The following is a 21,670-nucleotide window of genomic DNA, read 5'->3' on the forward strand; positions in this document are numbered from 1 at the left end:
CACATCGGGATACAAAAAGACATATAAAGGGATCGAATACAAAAGATTCCAGCCCGTGCTCTTTGTGACAAAAAGCTTTTGCCATATATTTCCACTGCAATACATTTAAGATTGTTTTATTTTCCATGCCTTCATAAAGCTATGTCTGCGTTGCACCCTCCTGCTTTTAAAATAAGGTGTGCATTTCCCCTCTGCAATAACGGCTAGTAAATATGTGCCATGGAATACAGATTTAATGTTAATTATGTACTTAATTTTAGCATATTCATGCAATTGCACTGGATCATTAATTAATTGATCAAACAAGGTCAATATTTTAGGGGGGGGAGAATAGCCCTATTTTACATATTTAGTATAGTCATTCACCTGATAATAAATCTTTAGTAGGAACATAATTGACAATTAGTGCTGATTTATGCATTTGACTGCTTGTTACAACTAGGACTAAATTAGAAACAAAATAAACAAATGGTGTCCAGGGCACTGCTATTGATTTTAACCTAATGAGTCAGCACTAGCTGGGGATCTGTCACAAGAGGTCATTGATCACAGTCAAAATTAACACTACACAACCATCATAAGCTGGGCTTCTGGTTGTGTTGCAGCAATTATGCGGCACTGCTTGCTGGCCTGTTTGAAGTTATCAGCCCTGTCTCCACCTCTGTGAAATGCCAACAACATCCAACAGATCAATTGTAGCATATGTGTTGTCAGGTGCACTTTCAAACTGAGAGAGACTTGCTTTTTATTTAATTGACCTGTCTGCCATACACACTTTCACACCTTGTCATCCTGTCTGATTTTTGTCATTATTATTTACAGTAATTTCTATTCTGTAAGTGGATTAATCATTACACGGGTATAATTTCCATGTTTCCAGTTTTAGAAAGCGATTCAGTAATTTGAAGTTGATTTAATATATAACTGTAAAGATTATATCTAGTGAAAATGTACAAATAGGGATCTTTTCACAAAAAAGAAAAGAAAAACTTTTGATCCAGTTATTATTTAGTAAATTATGACTGAACCACTTCTATGTGCAAAAGCAAAGCAGTTCACTTTGGTTTACTTAGTAGAGTTAATATTGATCAAACTGATACAGGATAAATAAAGTATTTTGACTCCCTGTTAAAGTATGTCAGGTATGCATTGTGCCATTGTTTGGAGAAAATGCCAATTCTTGCTCTTCTTGGGTAGGTCTATTGTTAAAACTATTTTCTATTATAATCCCCCCCCAGTCTTTTTAAAAAAGGACATGTATATATTAATATATACTGTACATATACATGTGATGATAGATATACTGTGTGTGTATATATATATATATATATATATATATATACAGTACATTGAACATATGTAAAGGTGATTCATTCCTTCTCATTATTCTAAATGGATGTTCTGTAAGAAATGAAGGAAAAGTAAACGTGATTAGGCAATTAGTCAGGTCACGGCAGGCCTGCCAATTCTTTTGCACTAGGACTAGTTAATCATGTGAAGGTAGGGTGTCTTATTCCTGTAGTAAATGAGGAGCATACTTGTTAAGGAATGTCTGTCTTTCATTCCTTCTTTCCAGCCCATCTTTGAACAGTTAGCACTGAAACGTGATACTCAATACAGATTACTCAATACAGGTTACTTTACTGTGTTATGAATAAGACATCTGTCTACAGAAACGTTTCATCCACATTTCTTAGTGCATGGGGATCCTCGATTTCTGATCTGTAGATATTTAGACCCTCAAAACCCTGCTTCATTTCAAAACCATCAAATAAGTCTCCCAGGATTTCTTGCGTCTTATTTTTGGCAGTAGAGGTCTATTGTAATGCTTATTGTTATTGTTATGTGTAAGATTGAATTTAAATTTGTTCTGGGACGCAGTACGAATATTAATCATCAGTCCGGGGCTGCACAGTGTCTGCTGTTTAGAGACGGATAACTTCAAAAACATTTGTTGGCAAACATATTATAACACAGAGCAATGTGCCAAGGCCCATCTTTTCCACAGGGTAGCATGTTACTTCAGATGTACATTCAATGTATTTGGACTGCGACCAGCGCTGCATATTTTCTACATTTCTCTTTTTTTTTTTTTTTCTTTCTGGCTTTACTCCAATCCACAGATTAGCTGCTACCTCAGATTTCATTGTGTTGTAGTTTCCAATGGAGGGTTACTTAACAGTTTCAGATACTGAAGGAGTCATTAATCCTTGACCCATGAAATATGCTTTTCCCTCCTTACAAAATAAATAAATATATATAAATCTTAGTTGTGGCACTAAGTATGTATACTGGTTGTTCTCATTTATCAATTGTTTTAGTGTTCCTATCCATGTATGTTATATTCAGACAATAAAGTCTTTAACAATGCAGCAAAAACAAACGGATATTGTTAATGCAGTTATAGGTACAGGACCAGCCTTTTACAGCTGGAGCAATTATCCCAGTTATTACCACATATACTAGGACGCATAACAAGGTTGTTAAACTGACAATTATGTTTTATTTGTGTCCATTAAATATTCTCATTCTAGCTTTTGCTACTGCTAACATATTTTGTGGCCAACGCCAGAACTTATAGTCCAGCTAGTTTTCCTTCTCTTTAGATCAGGAGAGAACCACTCCTGTTCTTCAGGGCTTCATATGAAGGGCAAACCAAGAACTCTTCTGGAGCTGCACAAACCTTGTGTCTTACCGCCTATCTTTTGTTGTTTGAATACATTGTAAGTTTAGCAGCACACACACACACACACACATATTAAACGTAGGGTAAAGTAATACATCCATTCCTTACAATAGTATGAATCGTGTGGCTAATGGACAGTGAGCCCTAATTAAGGGACAATTGATTTTGCCATTTGTAGGGAGCGTCTTGCATGAAAACAGCAGGTAATACTTATAAATCAGCCTGCTTTTCCTTTTAATTAGGGCTCAATATTGACATGGCCTTATGTATTGTATATGCAATATATATATTCACATACGCAAACATTATTTTCGCAAGTCTCTCTCTGAAGCTGCTTTAACACCCGACAGTTGAACCCCGGACCACCCTGAGTCAGAAATCGAGGGCTTTCACATTGTCATTTTCAACCCAAGACAAAACTCTGAAGCCAGGCTGAACTCACCCTTGCTAGAGACTAGGGTTGAGATTTCCAACCTGGGACAAAGAGCTCAGCTCGGGTTGACATTTTTTAATGTGAATGCAACAGATACGCTGCCCTTGGGTTGAAAACAGAAGCGTTAGTAAAAAAAAAAAAACAAAAAAAAAACCATGGCAATAGCACTCTGGTGTGAGAATGAAGTCCAGGAGTTAGTCTGTGGGCAAATGAAAATATCCAGCGACAGACGTATGGAACAGTACACTGTGTTTGACCAAGATTGATAAAATGGAGGTTGAAATGGTCGTGTCCAACCCCCGGGGAGAATCATAACCCATGTTTCATAGTGTAACTCCAGGGCCGCCCTGGTGCACTCGACCCAGGATTAGATGGTGTAGTGTGCTTTAGATAAAGTAATTATCCTCTGTAGACAAAATACATTCTTTTAATAAGACTGTTGAAGAAATGTGCTTAATCTTTACCTTATGCTGGCACTACCCCACTGGAAAACACTGGAAAACAAGATAAAACACCATAAGAGCCACTTACTTACACCACTGATCGGAGTTAAATCGCCTTCAGGATATCTCTTAGCTGCTTTAAGCAAGATGCTAGTCTTAGACAAACATCTTTTGTGACTTTACCATTTTGGGCCTGTTTTCAGACCTGTTGCATGCTATTTGTTGTTTTATTTTTATATGGGTAGGGGTTAGGTTTGACAAGTCTGATCATTTTCCACTAAAGCCAGAAAAGGATGACAACAACATGTGTAGTTCAACCATCTGTATCAGTGACGAAACTGGTGAATGCTTCACAGGACTTATCCAATTGATATGATCTGTTCAAGATGCTCACTCATGTTTTGTCATGATGCACAGAAAGTCTGACATCTTGTTAGATGCATAGTGCATTTTATCCATTTCAATCTGTCTTTGTACGGATACTTGTCTGTTCAAATATGCATGCAAAAATGAAGTAAACAATAGCTGAAACTTTAAAACCCTTTTTCGTAACTGAGGAAGCCTTTTTGGGGCTGGAGGCAGTTGCGTTAAAAGAAGCATTTACTTCTGACTGGAAGTGAATGACTGCTAACCTGATTTCACTTGACACAGAGGGAGTTGTTTTCAAAACAGATTTTTAAAGAAACGGAAAACCATAATACCAAGCTTTGAGGTCTTTAAACTCACTATTTATTGTGCAGATGTATGCAAAAAAAGTAGTATTCTTTCATGCAGCAGTCCTTATTCCTTAATATTTTGTATGGTTATTGTTTAAATAAGTTGAAATGTAAAACTGCTCAGAAGCTGAAAAACAGCATTTATTTTTGTATTATATTTTGTAATTGCAAGTAATAATTACTCTTATTGTAGATGTATAATGTTTTATACGTTTTCTTAAAATTTGAAGCAGTTGACTATAAAGACAGTGTTTTGGCAACTTTTTTAAATTGAATTGAAATGATCCTTCAGATGATCCTGAAATGAACTCTTCAATTTATTTGCATAGTAATCATGTTCATGACAATTCTGTTGTTGAAAGGATAAACTTGCTTGTGTGACTTTCTTCATTTAACCATCCATAACTCGGGTATGGAAGATTGCTTACCCTCATAAAAATCCTTTTGTTTCAGAAAGCACAGCCATTTAAGATCACTTCCGTTTTTAGCTTTCAAATTTGAAATGGGCAGAATGCCATAATGAAACATTTACATGCAAGCTTATGTTTACACTTTGGAATTAACTTTTTATACGGGTACACGTAACAGTGAGCATGCGTGTCAGCGTTCAGCAGCATTGCATTATGTAAACAGGCCTGTCCATTGTGCGCATAGTAGCATTCGATTGTGGTGGTGGAGAAACTAGTCTGGTCTTATTTTGGTCTATTTCCAATTGTTCAATGTGCGTAATACCTTTTTCAGCAGGTTTCACTGACCTTGATTTGCACTAGTCTTGCATTACTCAACCTAAAATAACATTGGATAGTCCTATACTAGTCCAGCCCATTAGGTTGTAACATACATTAAGTAATATTGTTACTACTTGTGGAATTCTTTATATGCTCCATGTAACAATTTGATTCATAGTATGTTCCTTTGGCCTTTTTGTATTGTCACACTGGATGTACAGCATCTGTTGTTATTTAATATAGTCTTGCATTAAAATAAGTGGTGTTTAAAGCAAAGGAAATTGCTAAAAAAAATAAGTCTGTTTGTTACTCAAATATTAATCAGCATTGGGCATTATCATTCTCCTTTTCACATGTACTGTTAACACTTAAATCATAGAAGGTGCTGTGAGGTGCTGTGCTCTGTAATTGACTATTGATTTATCACGGCGCAAAGGCAGGGGTATGTGATGATGCCGGAGCATTCAGCGCTCAACTCTGATTGCAGATTGTGATTTCTTCAGGAAACGAGATTTTACTCTCTGAATAGATGACACTTGTTCACTTATTCACATGGAATTCCAGGTTGGTTTTCCAATTGAAGGGAAAACAATGGCTCCTAACTAGTGACCGGAATTGCGAATGCATTCAGATATTTAGGAAGATGTAAAAAGGAGGGAGAGCTTCCGATTTCTTATAGAGCTACTGACTTAACTCCGTTTCATAGAGTTAATGATCCTTAGAGGGGAGAGAACAGTCTGACTTTCAGTGAAGAATTGTCTTGCATAACAAAGAAATCACAAAGCTCTTTTCTGGCATTGCCTAGTGCCAGGCGGCAAGTTTAATCCCTGCGTTACTGACCCGACTCCAGTTTCTAACCCCCACACATTTTTCAAATCCCACAGCATCGATCTAGGCCTGCAACTACGGCCAACACAAAGAGTGATAAAAGCAGCATTTTGGAGCTGGTGTTATAAATATCTTGGAAATGCTTCTTATTTTGAACAGCTTTATAGGAAAATTAACCTCTGATATGGCCTCTGAGAGTTCTATATATTTTTTTTTCTTGAAGGTATCCACTAGTTTTAGTTGGAGGACCAGGCAGTTGGCTAAGAGAGAGTTAGGTGACATGAAGCTCAGGACTACAACAAATAATCCACAGGCTGACTTTGGGTCACTAAAGTCAGAAGCTGAAAGTGAGTTGGGTTTGTAGAGATGGAATAGTGAATTATAATATCACATGGATTATGACCTTCCCTGGCAAGTCTGCGGGGATTGTAATAGTATACGATATTGAGGCTGTTCCTAGAGCTTTACAGGACATTAAGTTTTAGTAGTTTTGTTTTAATGCACATTTAAAACTTTTTTTTTAACACAAGATATATCATGACTCGTACTAAAACTTAATTGTGGTGCCTTAGTCTTTCAGAAATTCAAGGTCTACTATTTGATCAAAGGAAAACAGCTTTGTTTTATCTTTAAAATATAAAAATATCCACAGGTTGTTTTTTATTGCTTCATCCATGTAGCTGTTGTAAGCATGGCAGCAGTATTTAATTAAAATTGTATTCCAGATGCTGTCAATTTAAATAACATCACTGTGTTTGTTTTTGTAACTGTTTTCTCTGTGTTGTGTATAGTATTTCTCAACTGTCTTATAGGAGAGTGTATACATCTCACTTTTCTGTATACAACATTGTTTGAACATAACGTGATAAAACGCATTGTGGAATTTACAAGAGTGCTTTACTTTACAAACCATAATAGCTCAAATTCAGTGGAAACCTTGATAATGAATAAAAAATAACAGTTTGCTTCAGCTGTGCCGTTTGTGGCTTACACATTCTAAGCTAATGAAGGGGTTGAATTTAAACCCATTTACCAGCAGTAGTAATCCGCCATATTTTGTAGTGTGGTCCAGAAATGCCATTTTCATTTTGTTCCAGCAATGGCCGATAATCAGCTGCCTGTTAATCCTCTGGTGTTTGGCTCAGCAGAAGTTTACAGCGGGAAGATGTGTTCTAATGTATTTATTCAGAATATCTGTTGTTGGTAACGGATGGCGTTCAGCTGCCTGTACACTGCGGGGGCACTGGGGGAGCCGCAGCCCTGGGCACAGACAGAGCAGTGAGCCATAGACATCACTTTTCACAACCTCTCCAGCGCCTGCTCAAAGTTTCCCATGCAAGTGCTGTCAAGACCCAGGACTGGGATGTGTAATTTCTACCGTGTGACAAGACTAGAATCCGAGGCAGTTTGTATGAAAGGCAGGTTTATGACAATGTATTAAATCTCTGTGATTTGTTTAGCCTTGGCCACCCAACGAGCATAAGGAATCTGCCCTTGCTCAGTAAGTCAAACATACTTGAAATTTGAAGGATGGCAAACTTTTATTGAATTATTATTATTATTATTATTATTATTATTATTACTTTTTTATTATTATTAAAGTGTAAACATTTCTCACAGTGACAATCCATCTAGGCCTGTGCCTTACCTGAAATAAACTATATTTATAATCATGCATATTTATCATTTCTGGTTTACTTTGAAGAGGACCTAATTTAACTGTGTTTACGTAGTCCTTCATTCATAGATCTTCTCTCCAGTTGACTTATTGGTTGAATCCATGTTTTGGCATCCATGCTGTTTTGCCTGGCAGCTTAATTTGTGTGTATTTCAATTGACAAGAAAAAGACACTGTAAATAAATAAATGCTTCTGTGGGGCCCATTTTGGTAACAGGTGCAATTTAAATAGCTTTCAGAAATGTACTTTAAAGTCTGCTTTCCTTAACGTTGCTATGGAAATCTAGGGGAAGGTCGTCGATGGCCCTCTCTTTGCCAGAACCCAAGAGCTGAGGTCTGTATTCGGGACTTGAATATGAATGGCAGTCTTTTGTTATGTTTTTTATTTTGTCTTTACAAAGAGTAAAGGCTTCCTAATCTGGTTTTCATTAAGAAGCCGAAGTGGCTTTATTCTGTTGCTCTTTGAAGTATGATATGACCTTCAATGAGTACTAAAATAACTTTATTTTTCATTTTAGTCGCAAATTATTTTTACCATAAGATTCTAGGAACATCATCTTTGCATATGAAGAGTTTTTATTTTTTGGCCTTTGGTAAGGCAAGGTCGTTTTTCTTTCAAGAAGGTGGCTGAATTGTTAACTTTGAGAGTGGTGTAAACAGCAGTGGGATCGATTTGAAATAAATTAATTGGTATGGATGTAGTAAAGCTACAACAGTAATTGACACCCATGATAGTAAAATGTTCCAGTGATATGGCTGCAAATCAGCACTGGCTATAGTGTTGCCTCAAGCCTTTTCAGAGCTGTTGACATTGTTCCTGAAACACATTGTGTGTTGTGTATAGTGTGTCATTATTAATTAGTATCACTTAGGGGGGGGTGACTTTACTCTCAATTTATGCAAATAATACAAAGTTAAAAAAGCATTCACAGTTCTGCACAAAGTGGTCACAGTAGCAAAGATCGATGGAAGGTAACAAGTAACAAGTATTAACTGTTATTACGGAATTAAATTAATGAGTGTACTTGGCAATTATCATGTTTTAAGATTAACAGACATGTACATGTCATAATTAAATCTCTTATCAGGATGTCAATATTTTATGAACGGATTTAAATTATAAGCTGGGTAATGATTTTCATGCCCCACGAGGAGCTAATTTTCAGAGGGGGTGTAGTGAAGGTATCTGTAAGTATATTGAATGCATGTGTGTTTTTCTTTGTTTATGTATCGCTGACAACCGCAATATAATCGCTTCTAAGCTTTTTGAGGCTATTTTATATTTCCACATCTTATTAAAATGAGGCCTGTTGGTTGCCATGAAACATTTGTTGCTGTTTTAATTAAGAGGGAGAATTCAATAAACAGTAAGGCCCATTTAAACATCTCTTAAAAAGGAAAACAAAACAACGGAAAAAACAAACAAACACCATCTCTGAAGTTCAGAGATGTATGTAAACCAGATTCCTACTTGGAAGATAAACAAGTAGAAAAATAAGGATTTGACCTTGGTTCACTTGATGATCAAAACAAAATCTAGCTAGTGGTGTACCTTTTGCTTTATTTGTTTTAATTAAAACCAAAAATACTCACAAGGGTAATTAAAAAGAAAAGAAAATTAGATGAGATGAAGATACTGAGCAAATGCACCTGGTGCTTTTTTCAGTGTGTTGGGGCGGGGGGTAGGGGCGTGGGATTTACAATATTTGCTTATGTGTTACAATTTGTATTTAAGTCCTTACTAGACCCTGATGTGACTTTTTTGGGTGGACAGGAATGAAAGAGCTCTCTCCACCACCTCTGAACCTAAAGAGACTGTATAAGGAAACCCTGGAGATTGAGCCGGTCTTGATCATAATCTCGCCCGGCGCTGATCCTTCCCAGGAGCTGCTGGAACTGGCCAGCGAGACAGTTGGCAGAGAGAACTACCACGAGGTAAATGTGCTCTCCCAGGCAGTACAAACAGTGCTGCTTATCTCAGGATGACAGGAAGATAACAAGAAGATGCTTTTAGGTTTGGGTTCCTCTCCCGTAAAGAAAGCCGATGAAAAGCACCCATGTTATAAAAGAAAGAGCTGGTCTGATATAAATTTGCAGTGCCAGTTTTGTGTGTGTGTGTGTTCCTCATTACAGTGTGGGTGGGAGAATAGAACAGGCAGTTCCCTAAGGTAATTTGCCACCATTAAGGGTTCATAAAAGCCATCTGAACTTTGTCCCTTTTGTGTGACTGTTTGTTTTGCTTTGCTTTATAGCTCAACAATATCAATTATTGGTAGACTACTAATAATGAAACGGCACCAGATTTGTATTCCTTATGCCTCTTAAAGGGGCAAATAGGACTGCTGAAGTGATGTGTATTTTTTCTTGTTTAGAAACAGCCCCCCTCCCCACAGCCCTCCGTGCACCTCCCCTGACCTTGTACAAGCCACTGACTGCTGTTTCTTTTGGAAATGTGTGTTCCCTCTGTGCAGGTGGCTATGGGCCAGGGCCAAGCTGACATCGCCATTCAGGCTCTCAAGGAATCTGCACGCAATGGGGAATGGCTTTGTTTAAAGAATCTGCATCTTGTTACCGCCTGGCTCCCACTCCTAGAAAAGGTGAGCATGTCCCTGTTTTTGTTTTAATCCAGATGTGACACTTGAATCTCCCATTTATGTGTTAAACAACCATTCTTATTTACAAAGATACCTGTGTCAGATTACCTGTATGTTTTACTGAGATACAGTGCTGATCGTATAAAATGAATGCAGCCAAAATACCCCTATTTAATATAGTATTAATCTTCAGTGCACTAATTTCATTCTTCCATGTTCTCCATTATTCAGTGTATTGGGGACTATTTCAATAGCAGTGAATCTAAACTAGTTTGCCACTCTTTGCAGGTTTAATCAGCTATTAGATAACCTTATTCTCCTCACTGTGTGTGTTAGGCCACAGTAAATTAAATAGCAATTGAGTAATAACATGCAATTTAACACCATCTGAGTGCAAATATGCACTTCAGTAGAGACAGAACATTGTCCAAGTGGTTGTTTTCAACAGCTGTTTATATATATAAATATCTATTATATAATTGATTCACAATATTTCACTGGAATAAAAGTTAGCAATGATTGGTGACAGTTTAGCTCTCAGGCCTGGAGAGCAATAGATCAGTGAAAGCATGACTAGGAACATCTTCAGATCTGGCGCTTTCAATTCATCCCTGCTGGATTTGGTGTGCCATTCATCCAGAGACTACCTCAGCTGAGATTCGCAAGCTGTGGAAAAAACAACTGAAATCTGTCTGTACTCCTAATTCCAGTGAAGGTTATTGAATTTGACAAGGGACCTCATGTTAGTTACTGTGTTTATTCCAGAGAACTATAACCAGGGTATGATGATTACCACAGCTTAGAAACTTGGCAAAGCTGATATTTTTTGTGGTTATTTACTTTACTTTGGCTGTAGAGATGGAGGTTTAGGCCAGGGCTGTGTTTCACAGAGCTGGAAATGAACTAGATTTGAATGTTTCTGCAAAGAGCTTTGGGTCTGGCAGGGCCGTTGCTTTAACACTGGGCTTCTGGTATGTGTCATACTTCCTCACTTATTTATAACCCGTTAAAGGGTCTGTGGCAACTCATTAAAAAGGTCACCGGTGTTTGTGTCTGACTTCAGTTTTATCACTCCATCTAGTAGTGTCTGAACTTTGCTCACCGATTCACAGCAAGGCTTTCAACTCAAATTCTGAGAGTCAGTTTCCATTCCCAGAAGAGAATAACACTGGTATTACTGGTATTATCCCAATTTGTGTTAAGAATGCCTAGTCGCAAGGTAGAGGGCTGCCATTATCAAACATCGGTCAAAGGGGAGCGAACAGCTACATTACACTATTTCTCCCTCAATAGGGTCACTGAGGAGAAAAGCAGGGTTTACCTTGGTGCTTCCATGGGTGAATCTGTGAGGAAACCTGATAAAAGCAGCAGCAGAAAAAAGGCATAATATAAATAACAAGTCTGCCAGAAGATGATAGAGCAATCAGTTTAATTTTGTTGTTGTTGTTGTTTTAAAGTAGAAACAAAAAATGCCTTCCTCTTTTGCAGACAACAATCTCTCTGGGGATCTCTTACTCTTAAAAACAATACTTTGTTTTTGGAAAAATGGACAGTATGAAGCCTTTGGAGATCTATAACTCTAATTATGATTGTGTACAGCAGTCTAGGTCTCATATCTCCATTCATTTGAACGTGCCGTGACCTTTTGTACCTTCTTATAAAACATCTTCTGCTCTTAGCAACTGCATAATGTTTAGACCATGTGAGACATTTGAGCTCTTCTCAATACAGTACATTGCAAATGCTATGCAAAGCATACAATGGTCCAAAATCAATTACACAAAATTACTGCAGAAGTTTGATTCGTTACCACAATCAGTATGTATTGCATGTGTGGCATTAAAAATATAGCTTTTTGAGACTTGATTGTATTCATGGGAAACAATGAGCAAAAAGCAATTTAGACCAAAAACTACTACATATGAGGTTAAGCAAAAATGTTTTGTATCACATCACAAACGTGTTTCTAAACATAATTGTTACATGCATGATGGACTGTTTCTTTACATGACAGAAGATATTAAAAGAAGATCTACAGCATTCCTGTGAGTCACTGTGTTTATCCCACTAGTGAGAAAGGGGCACATTAATTTATATCTGCCTGCAGGCTGGAATCTGTTATAAAACAGATCTCTATGAACTGAAATAACACAACAGCGGAATTGCGCTATAAATTTGTTTTTATACACAGAATTGAATAATTGAGTTCATTCCTTGTGTTTTGTATTAATTTTAATGAAATTGATCTTTTATTTTTTTAGATATGGCATTAAAACAAAATAAATAATCTTCAAAGAGGTGATAGTTTCTGATAAATAGATTTTTTTCGCAATATATCAAGCACATTCTTGGCTTTTGAAATATTATTGTATCATTGTATTATTCTGTTATTGTAGCTGCATAAGTCGCCATGACTTCACCACCAATCCTCTCTCTCTCTCTCTCTCTCTCTGACTGGAGAGCTGTATTTACCCCCATTTTAATCAACAAACTGCAGTTCAACATTGGGGGGAAATGCTAAACTGCTGCTAAGGTTTGGGAGTGCTTCCTGTTGGAGATGCTGTGCACTGATTGTCTTAGGAAACCTTTTAAGTATTGAAGTATCTTGTCCTTTTCCCTCAGACCTGAACTAAACTACAAGTAATGGAGACGACTACAAATAAGTTCTCCTCATCACTCATTGAAAACTCTCTGGGATCCCGATAGATGCTTTTTAAATACATTTGGAATAAAAGCAAGGAGACAGCTGCATAAACGATAGTAGCATAGTGTGCTACATCTTCCAAACCATTATGTAAACATATCTCAAGTATGTAATGATGATCTGGAAACACATTTAAACAGCACCCAGTCCTCAGCGCAAGAAATAACGAATGAATTCCTCATAGGAAGACAGTTACAACTATTGAAAAAAATAAATAAAGGAATTAAGTACATTTTTAATTGAGTATCTAGCAGTGTAGAGTATATGAAAGTCCATGGGAATATTATGCTTCCTAGCTAGAAGTGTATTTTATGAATAAACCATCCCTGGAATGTCTTGCTGCGGTTTCACGATGCCTTACAGCTGTTTGCTATAGTAAGTCAAATAAGCACCGTGCTGCTCTCACCTCTGAGGGGGATCGCCCTGGTTTCTTTCTGTTTAAAAATGCACCTCTTGCTATGGTTCCAGGGATTTCAGATATTACCTAAACATATTTTATCAAGTTTAACGTATGTTATTGCTTTAAATTATATAATGTGTGTGTGTGTGTTCACAGGTTACTTGAAACACTGTATCCTGAAAATAATAGAATTAAAATAGTACACTTTTTGGTTCCTGTTTATGTATAGTTGCATAGATCGAGCTAAGCCAAAGATCACTTTAGTTAATCAACTCTAACCGTAATACAGATATACCACACTGGCTGACTAGCTTTTTCCAGGTACCCGTAACACCTGCTACTAGTATGAAATTTAGAACAGAATCCTGTTACATTTGTCTACTTTCAGTTTGTCCGTTTGAGCGAGGAGCCTCTAGTTTCACAATTACCCTTAGCTGAACTTAAGCATTTTTCAAACGCAATACCTCTGGATTTATTTCAGGTGTTTCAGCAGCTCTCATAAATAGTGAAACTCTTTCTTCAGCACCCACCTCATTGTCTTTTGTCAGCTGACCAGAATACGATTGTTGAAAAGGCGATCATTGTATCTGAGTTCGACTGCGCGACAGTTTGACTGTTATTTTGTCAAGCCCAGAATTTCTTTGCAACAGAAACAGATTTTACCCTCAGGGAAAGAATGAGACTATGAATAGTGTTTGTTGATGTATTGCTTTCTTCTCAGCATCTGGGCCAAAAGAAAAAGGATTTCTAGAACAGGGCAGTAAAATAGATCATGACAGTGGGACATTTTCTAGCCATGTAATGGTTTTTAGTTGTTGTTTCTTTGGTTATTGCTTATTGGAGATTACAGAAATGTTAATATGAAATAGATTTTTAAAGATGTATAGTTGAGCAATATCATCAACATTATTTTATTCTTATTTTCTTTAATTAGAATCAGTTGATTGATAAATTTGCGTTGTAGTTTCCATGTAACAAAGCCAAAGTCCAAACACATAGGTACTGAATCAAACCTTTGTCAGAGTGGGACCAATATCCTTTTTTAAACATAGCCCTTGATAATGGACATAAATAAATAAATAAACACCATTAAGTGATTGCTTGCCATGTGTTTTTGTTTATTCTTCTGTCTTTATTCAGGAATTAAATGTTCTCCAACCAAAGGCTAGCTTCCGTCTTTGGCTCACAGCTGAAACTCATCCCAAATTCACACCTATACTTCTTCAGTCCAGCCTTAAGATTACATATGAGGTAAATATTCACACAATTTACTTTTTATTTGATGGCGTTTTGGTTTGTTGTTGTTGTTGTTGTTGTTATTTGCTAATTAAATGGATGTAACAGTAGTGAACATATTTAGAAAAAGCTTGGTCTTGTATACAACAATTTAGCCTTCTCTATAAGGTGATAAAGAACATGAAGAAATCCACACAACTTGACCCTACAGTTTATATAGTGTTTTGACAAACAATAATTTCAGATGTGAAAGCTACATAATGTGGAAAGCTTGTGTTACCACTCTTTCTATAGAAACACCCCTAGTGAGAAAATAAAAACATATTTTACGACAGGAAATTAATTATATTCCATATGCACTTGCATGTTTTCAATCAAACAGTAATATCCCATGATTCAGATTTTGTCATGTTTCATGGAGAAAACGTACCTTTTTACATTCCGAGTGAAATTAAAAGGACTATACTATATCAGGCCCTTAGTGCTTTCTCAACCCAATGAATTAAGATCCTTAGAAGTTCTGAAGAAGGGTTTACTTCCCCTTCAGTAGGAGATCTGTGGTGCCCATGCATATTGTATCTGTCATGCCCTTTAGAAGAATTTTGTTTGCCAATAATTGGAGCGTATGAGATAAAGCCTTAATTGGAAAAATCCCCATCAAGGGTTATTTCAGCATTTTGCAGTGTAGGCTTTTGTTTCCTACAGATTGAAATTTGGTGCTCTTGAAAAGCCTTTAATTCCAGAGGAAATAAAAGATGCATGCCTTTCAAAATACTGTATGTAGTAATTAATGCATTTGAACACACAAGATAGTGTTCGCATTACACAGCTCTGTGAAATGCTTATTTATATTAATACAATACGAGAGATCTTTCAGAGCCTTGTATTTGTAGCTGTGCACTACAGACGCTCTGAAAAAGTGATGCCAAATTACTGATCAGCACGTGTCATAAATGAGCACTATGCTTCTTCTGGATCTGAAACAAAGCCAGTGTTTCATTTCTTTATTGCTTTAATGCACGGAGAAGAGATATGAAAAGATACAAGCGTGGATTAATGATCACGCCAGGGATTTATTTTCCACCCGAAAGATATGCCTGATTCATTTTATCGTATCCAATCTAAGATAAAAGCCTAAGCACGCCATAAATTAGATTTAGGGTAAACATTCTAATCACTTTTTTGTTCACAGGCGCCTCCGGGGCTGAAAAAGAACCTGATGAGAACATATGAATCGTGGTCCCCGGAGCAGATCAGTAAGAAAGGCCTCCTGCCACGAGCTCAGTCCCTCTTCTGCCTGGCTTGGTTCCATGCAGTGTGCCAGGAAAGAAGGAATTACATCCCTCAGGTACACATTTCATCTCCCATAACACCCGAATAAACCAGCTTTTCAACACTGGCTACTTTGGTTTGGGAAAACAACCAGTTTGACATGAGCATGAGTGCTGATGTATATCCATACACTGCTTTTTCCCGTTCCTTCATTGTGTTATGTGATGTTTTGCATTTCTTATACCACTTTTTGGTGTTAAATATCAAAATTGTATATAATAAGATGGAGATGTTTTGAAAATATTGATGTAAATAGTTTGACAAGTTCCATTTTATTATGTTGTGGAAGTTATTTCGGTAACCATTTTCAGTTTTGAATAAACTATGGTTAAAGTCAACCTTTCTACATGATACTACCTAAATTATGTATTTTTCAATATGATTGTCACATTATCTTTTGCAGCGTACAGTTTTGTTTCAATATGTTCTCATTTCTACTGCAGTCTAGTTCGATTATTTAATTTCTCAGGAGTCATGTCTCTTGATTGTGTTTATTCATTCATGTACACATGTGGAATTGCTGGTTGGGATCAAATCAGATCAAGATTTCATCAGCCACAAAGCCCTATTTTTCATAGAAACTCAGGCCAGAAGCCTTCTTCAGCTCCGTCTCTTCACAAAGCACACAGAGTTGCCAGTCAAATCAGCAATTATTTTCGGCTTTCAAAACTGACTGATAGAAATTGCCACAGGCGGCCAAGGGGTTTCGATGAAATTAAATTAAAATGTTCCAGCCCTGAGGAATGCGTTTTCATCTACAGACACATCTGCAAGACTTTTGCATATTGCAGGTTTATTATTCTGTTGGTTGGCTGTTTTGTTTTGCTCAAGATTACATCTGAAAAGGAGGTCGGTGTCTTTTTTGTATTTGAGATATCAATGACAACAATATTGCAGTAATGTCTTACATTATGTATTGGGATGATCTGACTCTGTATCATCTCATTCTTAAAAACTATCTTTAATTTAGTGAATATGGGTGGCACAAAATAAACTCTAATCGGTCATTCATGTACGTCATTTGGGACAAATCAACGCCCAGCCCTCGCTGAAGTTTATTTGGAAGATTTGTGAAATGATTGGTAAAATAGACATACATTATGCATGATTTCAACACTTGGTGCAGTATGTTTTTGTAATTAAGCAAAATTTCATGTTAAAATGAATTATTTTAAAACGGATAAGAATATAAATATTTAAAAAGTATGTTGCGAGTTTGCATGTGTGCGTGTGTGTGTATTCTTTTTTTCTTTTAGATTTATAGTGATACATATTATTTGTACGACTACTGTCAAGCAAGCAACTAAAATGTCTAAAGACAATATATTTAAAGGCACTGATCTCCTGAAACCTGGACTAAATTAACCTTACGGTCATTCTAATTTAATTGAATCCCAGGATTTGCAGCTGATGGATAACAAAGAGGCAAACTATAAATAAGGGCAATGAAGGATTAATTTGAAATGCATTATTGTCATAATTTTTAAAATGAATCTTCATAATGGATTTGCATCGTAAATTAGTTACCAATTTAAGAACGCTAACCAGCAGTCAGTGCTGTAAGGAAGAATCGTATACCATGACAGTAACTGATATGCAGCATATTTGTCTAGCTAAAACAAGGCAAGTTCTTAAACATGTGTTGCAATATACCTTTGCTCTATATCTCTCTTCTGTGCACGGTTACATCAAACTGAACTTACATAAGTGGTTTTAGAGCAGATCAGTTGGTGTTTGCTTAGTACAGCACTGGAAATTTAATGAACACTTAATTCTTGCTTGATTGCCTTTTGATGGGTCTAACAAAGAAGGGTACTGGGGTTATATCCCCCCATGTAGTGTACAATTCCAGTAGTCATGATTGTATTATAATCTTACATGAATATGTATTGCACTGCTTTCTCCTTTATCTGAGTAGAAATAACTTTAAAAATTCGAGGCCCGATATATGATACACAAATGCAACATTAATTTAATCGATTTTCTCTCCTTATTTTCTCTTCTTTTTCTCTTTCAGGGATGGACAAAGTTCTATGAATTTTCTCTCTCAGATCTACGAGCGGGCTTTGAAATCATTGACAGACTGTTTGATGGTTAGTAATTGAAACAAGGAACCAGAGAGTTGGAAACACAACCACCAGTTTCTTTGGAAGGCAGTGTTTCAACTTGACATTACTTTCTTACTCTTTGGTTCTTTTAATTAGCTAAGTGAATGGAGCCGCAGAAGGCCAAGCATACTTGTGATTCTGTTGAAATAGCTTTATTACCTTTATCTTTCAACTTGCACTTGTGAAGTTAGCTACTGTTCTTTTTCAGTGCAATTTCCATTGAAGATAAAAATCATAAAATAAAAATACATAGTTAAGAAAGGAAACCATCATTACAGTTATAATAAAACCTGTGTTCTCCATAGCTGCATGTTGTTTTAATGCTACTTTGAACCAAGTGCAGAGGTGGTCAAAAAGGAAAAGTGTTGCTGTTGAATTGCAGGAACTAAGGACTTCCAGTGGGAGTTTGTCCACGGGCTGTTGGAAAATGCCATCTACGGTGGTCGGATTGACAACACATTTGATCTACGCATCCTGAGGTCCTACCTGGAGCAGTTCTTCAACTCCAGGCTGAATGCAGGGTCCCAGACACGCAGCAAGAAACTCACCTTCTCCTCCCAGATCACTCTGCCCAGCTCATGTAGCATCATGGTAAGAGTTTTGATCACTCTTTCTTCCCCAGGCTGGGATGTAATCTGGCAGTTCTCTCCTCCCTTTGCGAAACAATGCAAACAAATGCCCCAGTGAGAGTCCGCCTTGCCTATACCGTGCTTGTTCATGAACCCTTCACACAGAGATTTGCATTGCAGTTGCAACAAAATATCGGGGGTTGCGCTACAAACATGAATATAAAATGATGTGCAAATGAAAGTGACATGGAGAACTATAAACTGTAGTGATTGATTGCTAAACGCAACAGCTGCCGGAAAGGAAATTAAAATGTATTTTACAATTATTTGTTTTCATTATTATGATTCCACTTTTCTATTAAAATAATTTCTAACGGTTTAGGCGAAGGTAGGAAATTGTTAATTACACTTCTAAACCTTTAATGACTTTTTAACGTGCCTAATGATTTTAATGAATTTTAGGATTACCGGAGTGTTATTGAAAACCTGCCAGAGGATGACAAACCAGCCTTCTTTGGCCTGCCAGCGAATATAGAGCGCTCATCCCAGCGGATCGTCAGCTCCCAGGTAGGAGGTTATTGATGATTATAATTTCTTCCTGTGAAAATAAAAAAGCTATATCTATGTTTTAAATCAGGATGGAAAGTCAGGCAGCAGAGTAATAACACTTTAAAAATAAAAGAACGAGAGAGAGAATACCCATTAGGACTTCAAAGCGACTTGTACTGCATAACTTGTTTTGAAAGGAGACACTAGACTTCCACTAACGAAAGACGACTTGATATGTGTTGACTTCCATAGCTATTTGGGGCAGAGAAGGTCTTGCAGAGGTGGTCTCCGCACACTGTGAGCGGGCAGGGTTTTGCTTATTCATTGTAAATCTGCTAATTATAATGGTGCGTACAAGCCCAGAGAGGTGAGAGGTGCTCGGAATAATCTGCTGAGTTCACACATTCCGCGGGATCAAAGAGTGAAAGATGCGGCCAAAAAATTAGACGATGACACTGACAAAGCGTTATTTTTGCTGGGACGGTGCAGCATCGAAGGCTGAAAAACATTGGGATTTCCTGTGGAAATGTCAGCTTTTGAGTGGTGTGCACTCGAGGGACTGGGAACAACACAATAATATAAGTGTCCATGTTGAAAGAAAAGGCTTCTTCGCTTCCAGCCCACATGAGTTATTGGAGCAGGTGTTTTCACTAGACCTGTACCTTCATCATTAATTTGCTCTTAATACAAACAGGTTTAACAGATAACAGCCTGCCAGTAAAGGATAATATTTCAGGAGAGTGACAGCATTTAACTTTTCATTGCGAAAGGTTTATTTTGAAAATGAATTAAATATGTAATGGTCATAACGTTTTTTCCCCCAATGTTGCAATCCTTTGTGTCAATAATTAGTCAGACTTTCTCTAGAATACTGGTATTTTTTTTAATTCATTTTGCTGGAGAACAATCCTGGGCTCATCTTGTGCAAATCCTAAAGCTGAGAAAATATCGAATAATGGTTGACTTGTCCACAATGCCTAAATGTTATATTTTTTTATCACTAATGGTTATAAGTTTATATATATTTGAATGTCTGACATTCTATATTGTTCCATGTCATTTATTTTTAGTAAATAGCATATTTTAAATGGAAATTATCTATGGAAGAAATATTTAGCATTCTTTCTTGACATTTTATCTTTCCACTTTTCTCATAGTTTAGTTTAGGTAAACAAACCCAAACTATATGATTCACAATTTCTCTATGGTGTAACCTTTATAGTAAATGTATTTCTTTTACACTTGTAACGAAATGTGAAGAAACTGACAGATGAAAATCTAGTAGCACTCAAGACTCTTCTACTATATTATCAAAATACCTAAATAGCAGCTTAATTCATTCTATGTTCAGTTCAGCTGTAAAGCTACACAAAAAATGTTTCAGAAATAATTTATAAACTTCCTGTGGTTTTGTTCTGTTCGTCAGGGTCACTTAATGTAATGCTTCTCAAATTTGGTAGCAATATTTGAGTGTATTTTAAATAATCTTTGTATTTTAACACATGCTTTACTTGCATACTGAGAATAATGTATTATTTTTTTACCCTTGAGTTAATCTGTGAAGAAAACATCTAACGTGAGATTTTTTTTTTTTTTACAAATACTTTTGCACCAAGCTATTATCAACACACACACCTTCTATCACACCTAACAAAACAACATCTGCGTTATTCTTTGTTTGATCAGCATTTTTTGGGGCACAACAATAGTTTTCTTTAGATTTTAGCTTTTTCCACTTACCTCCTTTTGAAATCCATCATTAAGACACACTTTGAAGCATTTTTAAATTAAGTTTTCAATAGTTTTTTTTCTTTATTTATTATTATTCTTTATTAAATTTGGCCCATTTTCCCACTTTTGTCAGGAGTATTTTAATCAGTTGAGGTCAGGTGTAGTGTGTCGGAAGCATACCTTTGAGAAGCTTCACTTGATTAAATTAGGAGTACTGGGATTTAGATCTGCATGTGGGGCCAGTATGAATCAACAGCCTATTTGGAGGTGGAGTATTAAGTCCATTACTCTTTCTGATATCTCTCTTGGGATGAATGTAGAATCTGAGAACTTCATGGCCTTTATTGGAAGTATTCCCTTCACAGAACAGTCTTGTCATATCAAGTCCAGCACCTCCAGCTCAAATGATTGTCACGCGGTCCAAGAAGAGGAGGTCAAACACAGAGTTTAAGTACTACAAGTAATTTGAAATTCACTGTGTTTGATGAAAAGTCACAATCCTTCTAGCAATAAATAGCATATACTGGAAAACAGCTCTGGAGGTGATGACGTATGAAAAATCCAATTTAGACCAAGAAAATTGAGAGTTTTGTCTTGTTTTCTTGTAATTCAATGCATTTACCTAAGACAATCTTGTAGGGAATCTGGAATGTAAACCTTTCCTGTTGGGAGCAAATTAAAAATATCTGTGAGTATAAATTCCTTAGATTTATTATAAAATATGAAGATATTAGTATGAAATAAAATGCTCTGTACTATGTATTTTATTAAGGTCAGCTCTTGGAATGTTTTTCATTACAAACATTTTATTGTGTTAACTTGCATTCTTCAGAAATATATATATATATATATATATTGTAACACGGCTGGGTGTTGGGACGTGTTGACACAGGGTCAAGGTTAGTGCACAGGGAGACAGACAAACCAGGAAGCCA

The 21,670-nt window shown here is 36.6% G+C and overlaps 1 protein-coding gene across 1 annotated transcript in view; it reads left to right on the top strand.

Moving 5' to 3' along the window:
• dync2h1 (dynein cytoplasmic 2 heavy chain 1) overlaps positions 1 to 21,670 on the top strand; it is a 138,195-nt gene that overhangs the window by 66,002 nt on the left and 50,523 nt on the right. Inside the window, exons 78-84 of the mRNA XM_066699286.1 lie at positions 9,287 to 9,447; positions 9,984 to 10,109; positions 14,351 to 14,461; positions 15,639 to 15,794; positions 17,796 to 17,871; positions 18,269 to 18,477; positions 18,918 to 19,022. Coding sequence (XP_066555383.1) covers positions 9,287 to 9,447; positions 9,984 to 10,109; positions 14,351 to 14,461; positions 15,639 to 15,794; positions 17,796 to 17,871; positions 18,269 to 18,477; positions 18,918 to 19,022 — 944 coding nt within the window. The remainder of the gene's footprint in view (positions 1 to 9,286; positions 9,448 to 9,983; positions 10,110 to 14,350; positions 14,462 to 15,638; positions 15,795 to 17,795; positions 17,872 to 18,268; positions 18,478 to 18,917; positions 19,023 to 21,670) is intronic.

The sequence above is a fragment of the Amia ocellicauda genome, chromosome 3 (assembly GCF_036373705.1).
Source record: "Amia ocellicauda isolate fAmiCal2 chromosome 3, fAmiCal2.hap1, whole genome shotgun sequence".
In the NCBI taxonomy this organism is placed as follows: domain Eukaryota; kingdom Metazoa; phylum Chordata; class Actinopteri; order Amiiformes; family Amiidae; genus Amia; species Amia ocellicauda.